This window comes from Parasteatoda tepidariorum, chromosome 2 (assembly GCF_982258835.1).
Source record: "Parasteatoda tepidariorum strain Cologne lab strain chromosome 2, Ptep-v5.0, whole genome shotgun sequence".
In the NCBI taxonomy this organism is placed as follows: domain Eukaryota; kingdom Metazoa; phylum Arthropoda; class Arachnida; order Araneae; family Theridiidae; genus Parasteatoda; species Parasteatoda tepidariorum.
Window position 1 is genome coordinate 58,674,957 of NC_141756.1, and position 17,796 is coordinate 58,692,752.

The 17,796-nt window shown below is 28.1% G+C and overlaps 1 protein-coding gene across 2 annotated transcripts; it reads left to right on the forward strand.

The window, feature by feature from the left end:
- Nucleotides 1–3,061: 3,061 nt before the first annotated feature.
- Nucleotides 3,062–12,463, forward strand: LOC122269205 (uncharacterized). Of its 2 annotated transcripts, none has more exons than XM_043041153.3 (3): nt 3,062–3,109; nt 9,793–9,881; nt 10,926–12,462. In XM_043041153.3, the coding sequence occupies exons 2-3, from the start codon at nt 9,793–9,795 to the stop codon at nt 11,929–11,931; spliced, it is 1,095 nt and encodes a 364-aa protein (XP_042897087.1). In that variant the 5' UTR covers nt 3,062–3,109; the 3' UTR covers nt 11,932–12,462. The 2 variants fall into 2 exon arrangements, with proteins under 2 accessions (XP_042897087.1, XP_071034234.1); XM_071178133.2 differs by lacking the exon at nt 3,062–3,109 and adding an exon at nt 5,519–5,664 and having other exon boundaries at nt 10,926–12,463.
- The last annotated feature ends 5,333 nt before the right edge of the window (nt 12,464–17,796 follow it).

The following is a 17,796-nucleotide window of genomic DNA, read 5'->3' on the forward strand; positions in this document are numbered from 1 at the left end:
AGTTAAATTTCATAACTCTCTTTTACTATATTCTCTGTATATATTTTTCAACTCACCATCATAATTTCAAGTTTCTAAGTTTGATAGTTTTGGAGTAGCAAAACAAAATGTAACTTGAAATTATACACTCAAAACAGTGGTAACGCGGTTTCTAATATTTTTATATAGAGTGACATAAACCAACTATTCTTTGTTGTAAAAAAATGGGCTGCCATAAAATCACCGAGCTTTCTTAGAGATCCGTGATGGCTCAGGAGATAGAGCGTACGCCTTCCAATGAGGTGAACCGGGTCCGAATCCCTGTGATGGCTGGTCGATACGAATTTCGCATAAGGCTTGCACTGACCACAGAGATCCTCAGATAAAATATCCTCAGTGGTAGACGGATCTTGGGTTAGAGTTCCCTGACTGCCAGGTTAACTGTGGGAGGTTTTCATGGTTTTCCACTCCATGTAGCGCAAATGCGGGTTAATTCCATCAAAAAAGTCCTGCACGAAGGCAAATTTCTCCCAATACTTGATCCAGGAGTTCCCTTGTCTTCTGGATTGGGTTCAAAATTACAAGCCTGCGGAGTTGAACATTGGTAGTCGTAAACCCATAAAATTGGGTAGGATATTCAACGACGGTTAATAATTAAAAAGGTTTCTCAGCAGTGTTATTTTTCAAATTGAACAGTGGCTGGAAGGGTGATTTGAGCTTTGATCCTAAAAATCGTTCAAAAATCTCAATTAGAATGTTCAGAAGAGACTGAAAAATCAAGTATCTCAACAGTGTAGAACATTAGAAGCCATTGTTTTAAATTAAACTGTGGAAAATTCTGCCATTTCAATAGGAATTTAAAAGATAATACACTTTTTGTTAACTCTTTATTATGTCCAATAAGATGAAGGATCAACTTTGATGGCATGCGAGATTTACGTCACCGGATTAGTATTCCTAAAGTTATATGTATCCACGTGTTTATTATTTTTTTACAGTTTCCTTTGAAAGTGTTTCTGTAAAACTGCATAATTTAAAATCAGAAAAAAATATTCACAAAAAAGAAAAATTGGATAACAGAAATTACATATAAATATTTTGCATTTTCGGAAAAGTATATTTAAGTGATCCGCTTACACTAAGAAAAAAAGTATGGTTAAAACTAGTAGAGTTTCGTAAAATTTTCCGTGTTTCTGGCTCTATGGTAACGCTAAAAGCTCGGTAAGTCTTTTGGTAAAGGTTTTGGTAAAATCAACAATAACATATAGTTTTATAATATGTGATAAAATTTAGTAGATGCGGTGAAATTTGGTAATTTCATCATAATACCTACCTTAAACCAGTGTTTCCCAAACTTATGTCTTTGTGTACCCCTTCCAAATTTTTCGTAACATGTGTACCACTATGAAAAAATGCTTGTATTTTTTTTAAAAATATGTTTATTTTTCTTTTTTGGTACAAAGTTTTCGGTAAAAAAATTCTATGTTAGGGACAAAAATTATATTTTACAAAAATAATTAAAACAAGTAGAATTTATTACAAACCTTTACTATAAAAAATTGCTCAAAAGTTAAAAATCACAACTAGCTGTTGACACCACTAATTATTAACTGTTAACTCTGCAAAAAAAAATAATAGTAAATAGAAAATACGTAATCGTAAATTTTCATAGCTAGCTTTGCTTTTAAATAAAATTTTTTGAAATTTTTTGTTTGTTGCAAGATATGTCACATAAGAACTCGTACCCCCACTAAGCTGTTCTCGTACCCCTGGGGGTACGCGTACCATACTTTGGGAAACACTGCCTTAAACCATGGCGTAAAAATCATTTATTCGGCTGAAGTGAAGATTTTCAGTTTTGTAGTTTTCACTATATGTGTGATAATAAGAACTATAATTTTGAAAATCAGAATTTTCGGTAATCCGTTACCATGTGAACGGAAAAATTATCGGATGAATGGTTTAAATACCATATATTTAGGTTTTATTAACCAAATTATTTTTACCGAAACTTTTATTACCATGCAATACGGTACTTTTAACAGAATATTTTTTTCTCCGTGTACTGAAATTGAGGAGTTTTATGTAGGTGCAGCTGTGAATTTTTTCCCAGCAGGTAATCGTTTTATTAATTTTTAGAAAATTACTAAATTAATTTTATTCTGATGAACTTCACTAAAAGTTAATTTTACTCTCGTAAACTTTCGTGACTCTTCAAGAACCCTAAATACTCAGGGGCTAGGGCTCCGTTGGCAGGCAGAGAGGCCAGGGGATTAAGGTTCCATGATTTCCTGACCTACGGCATGATTTTGGTAATGTCGATAGCATTGCGCATAGACCGCCTTTACTTTATAGTCCAGATGGTACTTTGAAGCTGGGTTGGCTTCAAGTCACCATAGGAGATCAAACCCCAGTTCTTCATGATTACAGTTGAGTGCCTTAACCACTGAGACTTAAAATGAATAATTAACAAAGCTTTAATTTTCAAAGAAGTAACAAAGCTAAAAGAAAGAAGTAAGTAAAAGAAATAACAAAGCTTAATTCTCCAAAACAACCAATTTGGAAAATAAAAATGAAAAAGCAAAAACAACACGACAAAAAATTTAAAAATATCACATACTTTAAGCTAAATCCCTTTAACTCATTTTCATTACTAAATCTGTAATAAAAAAATTTCATAATAATCATTGCACATTGTGAGTTTTCAAATTACTTTGTGCCATTTCAATACTTAAGACAAACAATTATATTATTGACTCAATTATGTAAAATATCCATAAAATTGTTATATAAAAAAAAGTTTATATTTATTATTTCGTTAACAACTTTCATTTTATTTTATTGGGATAGTATGAAGTAATAAGCACATCAGAAACAATGCCAATAATTTGATTGAAGGAGGTCACTCTTTCTCGCGGGAGATTATTTTGTTGTAGAAAAATAGATTATCAGAAAATAAACTTGTGAAGCTTGTCAGGAAGTATGCTATGTCGCCGTACCTTGATACAGTCAAGTACGATTAACTAGTAGAGAGGAGTTTTAATTCAGTATATAAACACGCCGAAATTTGTGCATCGATATCAGTGTCCATCGAGCTTTGAGTTCTCTACTAGCTCTGAAGTCTAAAAAGGTATATCTACTTCCCTTTTGATAGTGTTTAAGTGGATTTACTTTGATAACGCCGCAAAAATGGATAAGTTGTTCACTGATTTTAGTTATTATAATTTTTCCATATACAAATATATATCTAAAGTTTAAGAGGGAAGATTACTGATTATTTAACCCTTAGTTTTAAACAATAGTTAAGTAGTAAATTGTAAATTAATTACGCATTTTTATTAATACGTTCTTTTGAATTTATAATTTTTTATAAAGAAATTTTATGCGTGAATATTAAAATTTAAAAAATAAAACATTAAAAAATTATACATACCCTTATGTTGGCTAAACATTTTATGCAAATCATTTATTTTGTAACAGTTTTATGTTATAAGTTCTTATGAAACAAATAGGTGTATGACAGTGTAATAAAAATAAAAATGGGTAATTAAATAGTAAGTAATGTAATGAAAAATAGGTGTATGTGTAAATTTGAAATAATATTTAACTCAGAAAAAATAAATTTATAAAGCTCTTATTTCTTAATTCCATTCCTAATATGTTACGACTAATAGCCCTTAAACAATGCTTGGCATTTTTCAAATGAAATATGTTTTTTCGTAAAGACATGGTTAAAACTGCAGGAAATTAATTTCAGTTTAAGTAAATTTTATAACTCTTTCTTTTTTTTGTAAAAAATACTAAATCTTAAGAAACTTTCAAATTAGTCGCAAAGAGTAATTATAAAAGAATGTCCAGTTTGCCATATTTTGAAGTTTATGAAAAGTATTACTTTTCTATTAATGTACAATTTACATTATTACTTTTTCAGTAATCTAATAATAGAAATACATTGCTGATTTTTTTCTCATTTATCTAAATAAATGCTCAAGAAATTTTTGTATGAGTAATTTTTAAAAAATAATAGATAATATCATATTATTATTTATTAGATGTTTAGCTCATAGCTTGTAGTTTATTGCATAGTTCATAGCTTGTAGTTTATTGCATAGTTCATAGCTTGTAGTTCAATTGCATCATATGAATGTGAAACAAGTTATACCCCATACTACACTTGGTTATATTATGTATTTTGAATATAAATTATTTTACATTACATATTATCTTTAGTCGCATCATAACTTAAAAATCAATTAAATTTCAGTTCCGATAAATGTAAAAATAAATAATTTTTCACTTTTTGCCTAGTATTCAATTACACGATTTACTTTATATTTCTCATAAGATGTGATAATTATTTCTCATAATTGACAATTCTTATTTCTCATGACAGATGATGCCGATTTCTCGTAACAAACGATGATTATTTCCTATAGCAGTCGAGGTTTATTTCTCATAACAATTGATATTTGTGCCTGAAAATAGATTATTTTTATTTTTCAAAACCAACGATATTTATATCTCATAGCAAACGATGCTTATTTCACAAAACAGACGAGATTTATTTCTTAAATCAGACCATTTTTATTTCTAATAACAATGCGAATTTTATCCTACATAACAAGCGGATTTTATTTATCATAACAAACTATGCTTACTTCGTATAGCAGACAATGTTTATTTCTCATAACAGATTATGTTTTCCCCCTAAAAGCAGAAGTTTTTTTTTTTTTTTTTTTTTTTTTTTTACAAATGATTGGTTATAACAAACTATGCTTATTTCCCGAAACAGATGAGATTTATTTATTAATTTAGATCATTTCTTTCTCATAACAGACGAATTTTATTTTTCATAACAAATTTGGCTTACTTCTTACAGCAGACAATGTTTATTTCACACAACAGATAATGTTTTGTTTTTATAACAGATGATAGCTATGCTTATTTTCCAAATAAAATTATGCTTATTTCAATTGACGAGGTTTATTTTTTAAAATCAAAATATTTTTATTTCTCATAACAGACGAAGTATATTTCTCCTAACAAACTATGCTCGTTTCTTATAGCAAACGATATTTATTTCTTATAACAGATTATGCTTTTTCTTCTTCTAAAAGCAGATGATTTCTATTTTTTATAACAGCTGATATCTTATAACGTATCATGTTTTTTTCAAATAACAGACAAGATTTATTTCTCAAAAAATGACCATTTTAATTCCACATGACAGACGAAATTAATTTCTCATAATAGATAATCTACATCAATTAACGAAACTATCAATTTCGCATCAACAAAGATATTCAATGCAAGGATGAGTAGTTATTTAAATTGGTTTTCATAAGTGGTTAAGAAAAATTTCTAAACGACAAGCAATTTGCTTCAGTTTTTTTTTTTTCGAGAAAAATTTCGAAATTGCCAAAGGAGCAGAAAAATTGTGCCTCACGAAGAAGGAGTTTTTGGGACTTTCGTACCATGGCACAGAGCGCGTTTTCACTGATGCAGGAAGAATCAAAATCTGTAGATACATTCGGTCATGCACTATAAAAGCAAAACCGAAACACTTTCACTTTCAAAAAATCTCCCTTTCGCTTTTTTCCATCACTCTCTCCTCATTTGGAAGAAAAGGAGAAAGCCTTTTGGATATAGGCTTTCTTTTTGGGTTGGTAAAAGTTTCCAAAAAAGGTAAGTGAAAAATTCAAAGAATATTGAGGAAGACATTATTCAAAGGGATTTCGCCGCATCTGTTAAAAAAATTAACTTCAATGAAAGTAGTTTTAAGCTTTGAGCATTTTGGAATTTGTCTGTGGTTTTTAAACTTTGAAAGTGCTCTTTTTTAATAATTTTTTTTAAGCTGGTTGTAGTTTTTCGAGATAATATAACAATTTAAAACTTTTGAAAACTTTTTTTTAGTCTTCCCATCTCTAATATTTTCAAAGTGCTCGGTTATTAAACAGAAATTGACATAATCATTCACATTTTTATTCTTGATATCTTCTTATCTAAGGAGGAAATTATTTCGGTATTTTTGCTTCTATTAGTATCAAATGCAACAGTTTTATTCAAACATTTCACTCTCTTACGTTTCCATTATGTTTTGTTTAGTTTAATTTTACTAAAAATTTAAAAAAAAATTCTAATAAACTTTTTTTGGCTTTTAAGCTTTTATTTTTTTTTAATCTTTATGCTTTATATCTTTTATGTGTTTGCAGTTAACCATATATAGTAAATTATTCATAATATTGTTCTAAACGATTTTTTTCCAAACGTTTACACGAAAACAAAGCTTTTTTTCATCTAAATTATTGATTTATTTTCTATTATAAATTTCATTTTAAAGCTTATGTATCATTAAAAAGTGTCTTAACATAATTATCTGATTTGCCTTTATCCCTCCTTTTTGGTGTAAGCATTTATCTTTTCTTATTTTTACCCCAAATTACATATAATGGCCACTTATTAAATAGGAATTATATCTTAAACTTAAATAATTATAACATAATTTTTAAAACAATTTGATATTTTAATTATTCATTTTTTAGTCTTTCAACATTATTGCTTTGACAGAAAAAAAATTATGCAACTTTTTTTATAAATTAATTATATAAAATTTAGTTTTTAACATCTTTTTTCTTTCCTTTTCACTAAAAACTTGATATTAGACATCAATTTAAAAAACAAATTGTTAAATATTCCTTAGTTACATCATCACTTTCAAAAATTACTCAATTTTGATCTTTACTTTATACGTAATTATAACAATAATTGGTAGCATAATCTGCAATTTCAAATCTCCCGCTAATATTGTAATTTTCGCTCAACTTACTATAAAGGGAAAGCTGTTCAAGTTCATTGCGATCGTAAAAGATATCTCATTCATGAATTGGGCTGTAAAATGTATTTTTTAAGATTAAATGTATTCATAAATATATATCATATATTACCTAAAATTAGACAAAAATGTAAATATTTTACAAGAAAAAAATTGTGCAGAATTTTGCCTCAAATTCGTGCAAAAACGTGACTTCGAATTAAATTGTTGAAATTGAGTTTATTATTATTTTCAAATCCCTAAACTCTTTAATTTAGTAAAAACTGAATAATTTTTTCAAGAAACAAACAAAAATTTCGTATTTTTCAGCAAAAAGCAAAATTTTCCTGCCCACTAATAAGTAACAAAGCCAGAACTAGTGGCAACTTATATTAATTTGAAATTAACGTTTTTGGACATAAGTATAAACGATACATGGACAAAAGTAAAAATTATATTAAGAATATATGCGTGAAGACTGTAATAAATTTGTAATTAAAAATTTATTCACCAGAGAAAATTTAATACAACAAATAATATTAAAATTAATACAAAAATTTAAAGAAACATTATTTTTTTAAATTTTGTCTTTCAGTTTTCATTTAAAATATGCTAAGTTGTGGTTACAAAACCTTCAAATCTCCCAAAATCTGTCAATATCCAGGACTTGTATGGATCAGAAATTTTTCTTACAAAATATTTTATTTTTAATTTTCATTGACAAATTGTAAAAAAAATCATATTTTCTTTTAAAAAAAATTCCTATATTTTTTATAAAATAAGAACTCATAAAATTCGCATACTTTTACAAGAAAATTTTTCAGTTAAACCAATGGAAGCAAGAGAGAATTTATGAGTGTTTACTGGTACACATAACGGCAAATTCGTCTAATAAGCCATGTTAATATAATAAGAATATATTTATGGAATAATGTATTTAACATGTCATTATAATATGTGCAATTAGAAATGCAAATTTCTATGCTTATGCGAATGATTACGCAAACTTTTAAAATTTTCAAAATAATTTTTTTATCTATATAAAATAGTTCTGTATTATATTTTTCCTGAGAATAATATTTTAAACACAAAAATAAATAAATATTTATCATTCTCTGGAATACATTGAGTAGTAATTAAATCAAACTATTATTAAAAATAGTTTTACTTTTTTTGATATATGATTATTATTGAATACACTGATATATTATTGAATACATATAAAAGCATGACTTAAAGGCCTTCTTCACACCTATAAAAAATACTATGTACTATTCCTCCCAAGTACTATTATACTATTACTATTACTATACTCCCAAGTTTATTTACGTTTAAACTATGAAATCAATTTTTTATTTTTCAATTTATTAGTTCTTTTTTTCATATTATTCATTACATTGTCTATTACTAGACAGTTCAAATATTTTTAATTCATATGTGCGCTATTTTATTTATTACAGTGAGCTCCATTGAACCTAGTAACCAAGTTTCACATCTTAGGAATCCAAGTATTTAAAAACTTTTTTAAAAGCTTTTAAATTGACTTTGAATTTTTTTAAAAATATAGATTTACAATATGAAATATGACAAGTCAGAAAGCATTGTTAAAAGTTTATTAAAATCAAATTTAAACTACGGAATACTAATTTTAAGAATTTTTGCTATTGATCGTCTTCCAGTGTTTTTCACGGCGAATATTTCCACAGAATCGTAATAACACTTACTTTAATTCACTTGCAAGTAAGTGTTATTGTGCATTATATATTCACTTGCATATTCTGAAGCATACATATCACTTATTTCTTGGCTGAGAGATATTAAACCTGAGAAACTATATTTTGATAGATACTGATTTTAAAACTCTTATTTGAAAAATTGAGAATTAAGTTGATTATTAAGATGATTGGTGAACGCTATCCAACTTTAAAATGGGCCGTAGTTTAATCATTTCTGATTTAAGCGCAGAAAAAAAGTAATAAAATAAAATATTTTAAACAAATAATTTTTCACTGGATAAACAGAATAAAACTATAGTAAAAACAGTTTTAAAAATAAAAGTTGTATTAGGAGAATTATCCTATTTTTAGACATGAAGTCAAGACTCTGAAAACTTTAAGAAAGAATCCGAAAACTTTTTATAGAAATTAATTGTGGAGTTATTTTTTTTCTCATTTTTTGATTACAAAGCACCAAAATGGTGTTGACCCTGTTTCACAGTCGTAAGATAAAAGTGAGCTTCATGCTGGGATAATTTGGATAATCTGCCTTGCATTTTAAGAAAACGTGTTTATGTTCGTCGCCTGTAAGTAGCATAACGACAGTAACGGAGCATTAACTCATCCCAACAAAATCAACTTTACTTAAAATAACAACGAAGATACAGTTTTAAAATAATTTCTTTTCTGTATTTACTTCCTAGTTCATCATAGGGTTGTATTTGCTTTTTTTTTCTTGATATGTTATATTTATAATTTTTCTAGTTGCTAGTTTTAAAACAGGTAGTAGGCTGAGAAAAAATATGGTCAAAACTACCAGAATATGGTAAAATGTACCAGATTTCTGGCTCTATGAGAACACTGAAAAGCACAGTACTTTTTTCCGAAGCGCTTTAGTAATGATTTAGGTAAAAATAACAATAAAATAATATTATAATTAGCAATAAAATAATATTATAATTGGCAATAAAATAATATAATGAGCAATATAATTTAGTAAATTTGGCGTGATTCCTTTGAGCATACTTAAAAACTATTTATTCGGTTAAATTTACTTTTCGGTTTTATATTTTTCACTAAACGTGCGGCGTAATAAGAAATACAGTCTTGAAAACCAGAATTTTAGGCAAACTGTTAACATATGAATGAAAAAATTACCAAATGAATGATTTAAATACCTAATAGTTTGATTTTATTAACTAGATTTTTTTTATACCAGAAATGTCTTTACCATACATAACGGAAATTTTACTAGAATTTCCGTGTAATCTGTTCTTTTCTCTTTAGATGTGGCTCAACATGAAGGCCAGTTTGGTCTTCTTAGTAATGTTGGTTTACCTGGTTTCTGCTGATCCTATACCAGAACCAGAGCCAGGGTAAGTTATTTTCTTACGTTAAGCTTTTTTTAAGATTTGTACGGGAGTAAAAGATTTTGAAATTATGCTAAATGCTCTTATTAAACGTTTATGAGATTTTTGACGTTCAACATAATTTTTATCAAAATAATTGAATATTAAATTATGAATGAACTGCCTTTTTCTCTCTCTTTATGTTTAAAATTATATGAAAATAATAAAAAAAAATTAAATAAAAAAGGAAATATTCTTAAAAATTCAGCATTCTACAAAATGTATTAAAATGCAATTGATTGGAAAGCTTGGTCAACGAATTCATAATAGCTGAAAGTTCTGCCAGAATTCAGTTTTCTAATATTAAGTGGCTATTCCCAAAATTGCATTAAATCATAGTTAAACTAGTTTAAGTAAACTTAATGTACTCTTAATGGAAGTATTTTTAAAAACGACTTAAACAAAAATACATTTTAAAAGCTGCTTACAATTTTATTAATAATAAGTGTTTCTGAAATTTTACCAAAACGTTGTTTTTCAATTCATGATTTCGTATAAGAAAAAGGATTTTAAACTTTTAAGCATTTTGAGAGATTTTAAACAATGATTTTAGTTTCTATTCCTGATTTTTTTGTTTTAATTGCTAATTACATTTACATGTAACGCATACATACATTACCTTAAATTCATTTATATCGACCACTCATACTTAAATAACTACTTTGAAATTTTTTCTACTATTTTAAGTCCTATGTATCAATATCCTACCTAAAACTATACGCAAGCTACCAAAAAATATTTAAACTTAAAGCTTAGTACAATTAAAAACATACATTTAAAGAAAACTCTTTTATCTCAAATTTTAGATTAGGAGATAATTTAGTAGGAAAAATTAATGAGTCTTGCCTTACTAAAAAATAATGATAGTTGTAACAATAAAATCTTTTATGAGATAGAAAAAAAAACGAATCTAAGAATCTGAAAGAAGACTACTCAGTTTTGAAAAGTTCGATTCGGGTTTTAAAAAGTATTATAAATCATTTCTAACGATAATATTTATATTACTTACAGCCATCATGATGACAAAAAAGTTATAGTTATTAAGGACCAAACTGAGCATCATCATCACCATCACCACCATCATCATCATAAACATGGTCATGATCATAAACACGGACATGACCATAAACATGATCACTCCCATGGTCATGACCATCATCACAAGCATGGACATGATCACAGTCACAAACATGGACACGATCACCACCACAAGCATGGGCATGATCACAAACACGGGCATGATCATCATCACAAACATGGTCATGATCACAAACACCATCACGGACATGATCACCATCACAAGCACGGACATGATCACTTACACAAGCATGAGCATGGACATGATCACAAACATGGTCACGATCACCATCACAAGCATGGACACAACCACCATCATAAGCATGGACATGATCACAGTCACAAACATGGACACGACCACCATCATAAACACGGGCATGACCACAAACATGGTCACGATCACCTGCACAAACATGGACACGACCACCATCATAAGCATGGACATGATCACAGTCACAAACATGGACACGACCACCATCATAAACACGGGCATGACCACAAACATGGACATCATCACCTGCACAAACATGGACACGACCACCATCACAAGCATGGACATGATCACAGTCACAAACATGGACACGACCACCATCATAAACACGGACATGATCACAGTCACAAACATGGACATGATCATCACCACAAACATGGACATGGTCACCACCACAAGCACGGACATGACCATCACCACAAGCATGGACATGACCACCATCACAAGCACGGACATGATCACCATCACAAGCATGGACATGACCACGGACATCACCATAAAAGTGAACACCATCACGGGCATCATCATGGACATCATCATGGTCATCATCACAAAATTAGCCATCATCACGGACATAGTCACCATGGCCACAGTTTGGGTGGATTCAGTTATGGTGGTCTTGGTGATCATAGCGGTTTCTTCAATCTTGGAAGTGACTTTAAATTTTAAAAAAAAGTCATAAAAATTGGGATTATTTCACCTAAAGAAACGTCGATATTACATCAAATTAATATCAAGTGTTAGAAGAATTTCCCTGTTTCTAGACACTTGTTATGCCTTGGACGTTTTTGAAGCCAAATATAATTTATCTTGTGATATGTTGATAGAGTGAAATATAAGAAAAGTACGATATTTATTTTGTTGTTGTTTCAATATATTATTTATATATGTTACCTGACAGCAAGTATATTTGTGAAAAAAAACTTATATGACTCTAACGATTTTCAAACTAAACCTTTTCTAAATGTCTATATTTTTCTCTTGCTCATTATTACATTATTATTTATATTGAAACACTATGAATGTGCCTTGTTAATTCGCATGAAAAACTTGAAAATGAAATGGGTTGAGATTATTTATCTTCAGTGTCTTCCATTCTTATTTATTGCTTTCATAACTGTGATCTCCTTGTGTATTAATTGATCGGTTGATGGTTGAATAAAGTTTTATGTTTATTAAAAAATTGTTTTCCTTCATTTTCATAATTCCTTTCACCATAATCTTCGAAAAAATAAAAATAAAAAACCTAAGTTGTTTCTTACTTCATACAACAGTTAAAAAATGTAAAAATAGGATTAATAAATTTGAAAGTAAACTCAATGAAAAAATAATTTTAATGCTAAAATCTACAGAAAGTTATGGGAGCTTCTTAGCACTTAATTAATCAATTCACATTTTCTTCAGTATTATTTATACATCGTATTTTTCATACGAACGAAATAAAATAAAATTTCTTTCCAAGGTATGTATTCTTCTCAATAAACACTCCTGCCGATACCAAAGCAGTATATTCTGTTTAAGAACAGTTTTTGAGTCAAAATTAACTCAATCAAGCAATAGAAAAAGAATCCAAAATGGAACGAAATTGGTTAAATAGTTCACGCGTTATAAAAATTTATTAAATAATAAGAATTCTGATAATTACATATTTTACAGGAAGTATTCAACCAATTTCTATTACATTTCAATTTTTTTTAATTTAAAACACTCATAAATAAAATTCAGAATTATTTACCTATAAAATAATGTATATTTTTCTATAATTAGTCTGTTATGCTTAGTCTTTCTTTATTGAAAAATATATTTAAACAAAGAAAAATCATGATTTAACTTTAAAGCCGGATTTTCTAGGTTTCAGCTATTCCATAACCGAAATTCGGAAAACGCTGAGAAAAAAAAACTAGGTTTACTGTTTATCCAAAAAATAAAGGTTATTTTTATTCCTACCTTATTAACACGAAATTTAAATTAAAATAATTTATTTAGCTTAGGAAAATGTCTAACTGAAAATTTAAGTTCATAAATTTACGTGCATTTACTTTGATTAATCTTAATTCATACTCGTTATACTGTGAAAATTGATAAAGTACTACCTCATTTTTAATTTGAAGTATGTACTCAGTTTGTCCAATCAGTATCTGATTGAAATACTTCTGATACTGATCACGATCATATTAAATGGCAGGCACTTTACCTTTTTTTAACATCCCGCATATTTTATCTTAGTATATTGAACATGATTATTTTCTTATTTGAAATTGGTTTATCATCAAAAAAGGAATATCGATAAACCGCTAGAATTAAAATCAGCATATGAAGATCTTGGAACAAAAATATAGTTGTTTATTGTAACGAAAATTGATCACGGTTATCCAAACTATTTCTCTTACTTGTCGAATTAAAACGTAGCTTTATACAGGGATATGTAACTCTCATAATCGGTATATTAACCTTGCTTTAGTGATAGAACGTGAGCACCAAACACACCTCAAACAGGTGATCAGATATCATTAAGATAGCATCAAGTAAACATAATCATAAATCTCTTTTTCTCTTATCCGGTGCGGTATTCTCACGAAGAAGATATAATTCGAAAAATTTCTAAGCCAGTGCGCAAATTAGCGCACCACTTCGTTGAATCTTATCTTCTCAAAGTATAAGACAAAAAATCAAGATGGGTAAAAAAAAAATCGCCAAAGGGGTAAAAAAAAAAGGAACGTACGAAAGTGGAAAAAAATGGAGAGCATCGCCAAACGTGCTGCGAGATCACGTTCTTCGCTTTATGATCTATGGATTTCTAGGTCCATAAAAGTGAACGCGTCCCTAGTGTTATCCGCCAAAAATCGGTTCTTTTTCAGATGACATTGGATAAAAAAGTATCTGCTTCTAGGGCTTCATTTTTAGAGACGATGGAAGATAAATTACAGCTTTTATTGCCCACTCAGGTTCCATAAAAAATACAGGTTGGATCTTATATTAAAGAAAAGTTAAGAATGGGGGAAGAAGTAGGTAAGGTGAAGCGGGGACAAACTGAGCTATGAGCTTGCCTTTTGTAATTAAGTTATAAACTAGAATTACGTGTCATACTTACTGGAAAATACGATAGCGTGTTTTTAGAATGCATGTTTTTTGCTACTTAATGAGCGTAATTATTTTTTTTTCACCCTTACATTATCTACTTCTATGTTTTGAGATTTTTAACTGAAGGAAAAAACTAAAAATTATAAATAAATTTATAATGCTTTTTTTTTCCTTAGTTCTAACGAACAGCATCTGAATTTATTTTCAAATTAAAATAAAATCTCTAAGAAAGCCTATAGTTACAAATAATTAAGAGGTTATCATCGGTAATTCTGGTAAATTTTCCTTTAAATATTTTTTTTTAATTTCTATTAAGTTCATAAATACTGATACTGATAAAATAATTCTGTACTAAATAATTCTGTACTTCATAAAATAATTCTGATTCGTCTCTTTTATTGATTTTTTTGCCGATGATAAAACATAAAAGTATCTTCTAATCTTGAATGTATTCTACCGTTGATCAAACTGGATTAGAGCTAGAACCAACCTGGACAATGTTAATGCATTTCAAAGTATCTATGCTATATGTTTTCAAATTTGAATCTAACTGTCTAAGAGCAGTTGTGTTAAATGTTAATGTATTAATTAATAACAAATGCTTCATAAAAAATAAGCTTTACTTCATTTTGAATATCAAACTTTGAAAAAGCACAACGAGCGTGTTTGTATAACATGTAGAATTCAGAATTCAAAATTTAGAACATTTTAAGCTTTATATTGAAAACTGCAATAGTTTTAGCACTCTTTAAACAATCGTAAATTGCCCTATAGTTCAATTTCTTAACAGTTATATTTCTTATTTAACTTACAAATGTAATTTTTTTTTACCGTCAACTCTTTTGTCGTATTTTGATTTAAAATAGTGCATCATTTAGTTTCGTATGTTGAAAAAAAGGGGAGAAATGGAAGAGAAATCTTAAATATGACTCGTAATCAAGTTTTTTTAGATTTTTATTTATTTATTTCATTTCTATTCCTATATTTGATGCTTAAGAGAACAAAAATAAGCGCAATTTTGAGATTTCGAAAGTTTTAAAACAGCTGAAATAGGTCATACGTTACATATGTCATAAATATTTTTACAAAATTTTTACAATGAAATGGGGAATTTTTAGCTGAGTCACCTATTTCACATAAGAATTCTGAATGCAAACATTTAATATAAAAATGAATTCTTCATTCATTTTTTTATTTTTATATTTGCTGTTTAAGGGAACAAAAATAAACACAATTTTAAGATTTCGAAAGTTTTAAAACCGATGAAATGGGTCATACATTATATATGTCATAAATATTAATACAAAATTTTGACAAACAAATAGGGAATTTTTAATTGAGTCTCCTATTTCCCATAAGAATTCTGACTGCAAACATTTCATATAAAAATGAATTCTTCATTCATTTTTTTTTCTTCCGAAGAACAAAAACATTTATTACTACCCATTGCCAAAGGCCATAAAATGGAAAATAACAAATTGCAACAATTATAAACTTCTTCTAAGCATATATACAAGAACACTCGCTATAACTAGAATCCAAACGCTTTTACTACATCCTGCAAATGAAAAAAAAAGTCATATTCACAAAAAACAATACATTTTCTTCTGAATGAAAAAGTGAGCGTAACAGCTTGGAATGAAGATGATCCTTTTGTGTTGCACCGTCGGTGAATCCCTGGATGGTGAATTGGACATGTTTTCGCACGCATCACTGAATATCAGTGAAAAGGCGGTATTCCTCTTTTTTTCGCCTTTTTTTTTTTAGAAGAACCGTGACCAATTGTTGGTCAGGTATGAATTTTACCTTGACCCTGACTACATTCATCTCTAAGCGATTGTGGTACCTTGGGTTGAAAGATGGAAAAAAAAATTGCTGGGTCAGTGATCTTGTTCGAATTCGCTATCTCATTGTTATCAGGCTATTGTTTGAATTTATAGTCTGTTATCGTCTTTTACATAGTCAATTTATTCTGGTTTATTATAGATATTTTTTGAGAGTTATATGTACATACTTAAGCGGAAAGGTCGGAAAGGGAAATCTTGATTAGAAATTTAAAATCTGAAATCATGTGTTCAGTTATTATAATTTTGCTTTTAAAATTATATGTTTAAAATTAATACCACCTTTAAATCTGTACATCATCAAGCAGAAATAAAAACAAAAATTATTTGTTCCTTCAAATACTAATTTTTTTAATTGATATTAGCTTTTTTATTATAATTGTTTTTTCTTCTAATTATATGATTTTCATGAAGGGAATCATATATTAACAATATTATTTTTTTTAAAACATATTTTGTCATACTTTGAAATAATAGGAGTTTCTGAGAAAAATTTAAATTTCAAATATAATAATTTCTAAAAAATGCAATAATATTTTCTAAACTATCCTTTAACGATTATTCTTTAATCATAATAAGGTAATTATAAAAGAAACAATTTGTAACATTTTACCAGGTTTTTCTTACACATGTGTGTTTTTTTAGCATAAATATGACGGAATCTCTGAGTTACAGTAATTAAAACTTCTTTCTAGTTTTGATTGGTTATTTAAAAATTTTGTAAATAACTTGCACCAAGTTTTTCTTGCACATGTGTGCTTATTTAGCATAAATATGACAAAACCTCAGAGTTACGGTAATTAAAACTTCTTTCTAGTCTTGTTTAGTTTTTTTAAGAATTTCGTGAATTCTATTGTTTATTTTTTAATGCTGTTCTTGTTGTCTTATCGATTTCAGGGATAAATATTTCCAAATTTTTCATTTAAATAACTTTAGAGAAAGAATTTTTTGCTAACGTAAATATCACAATTCGAACGTAATGGGTTGAAAGAGTTATTGCAATTTGTTTTCAGTTTAAAAAAATGCACCACTTCAAACAGTAACACATTTAATAAATGTAAAATGATAATTTAAAAAAAATATTAAATTTTTTTTAATTGGAGTTTAAATTTTCTACTCTTGTTTAAACATCCAGTATAGAAGTTAATAACACGCGGAGAAAAAAATTCTGATAAAATGACCTTACTGTATGATAACAATATTTCCGGGGTGAAAAATCACAATTCTGGTTAATAAAATCAAAATATGTTGTATTTAAACCATTTATTTGGAAATTTTTCCGTTGATATGGTATCGGTTAACGAAAAATTCTGGTTTTCGAAATTATAGTTCTTATTGCCACACATTCAGAAAATAATACAAAACTGAAAAGCAAATTTTACTGAATAAATTGTTTTTATTCCATGCTCTAAACCAAATTTAATCATATTTTTACACAACCACATTTTATTGTTAATTTTACCAAAAATCATCAACAAAGCTATTTGGGTAAAAATTCCCGATCTTTTTATTTTATGGGTATTATTTTATTGTCCCATAGGTAAATTTTGCCATATGCTGGTGGTTTTGGCTATACTCTTTTTCTCAGTCCACTATATCGATACTTCCG

Coding starts and splice junctions, on each gene's coding strand:
- LOC122269205 (XM_043041153.3), top strand. CDS start 9,793: ATGTGGCTCAACATGAAGGCCAGTTTGGTCTTCTTAGTAATGTTGGTT. Junction 9,882..10,925: donor ATACCAGAACCAGAGCCAGG/GTAAGTTATTTT, acceptor TATTACTTACAG/CCATCATGATGACAAAAAAG.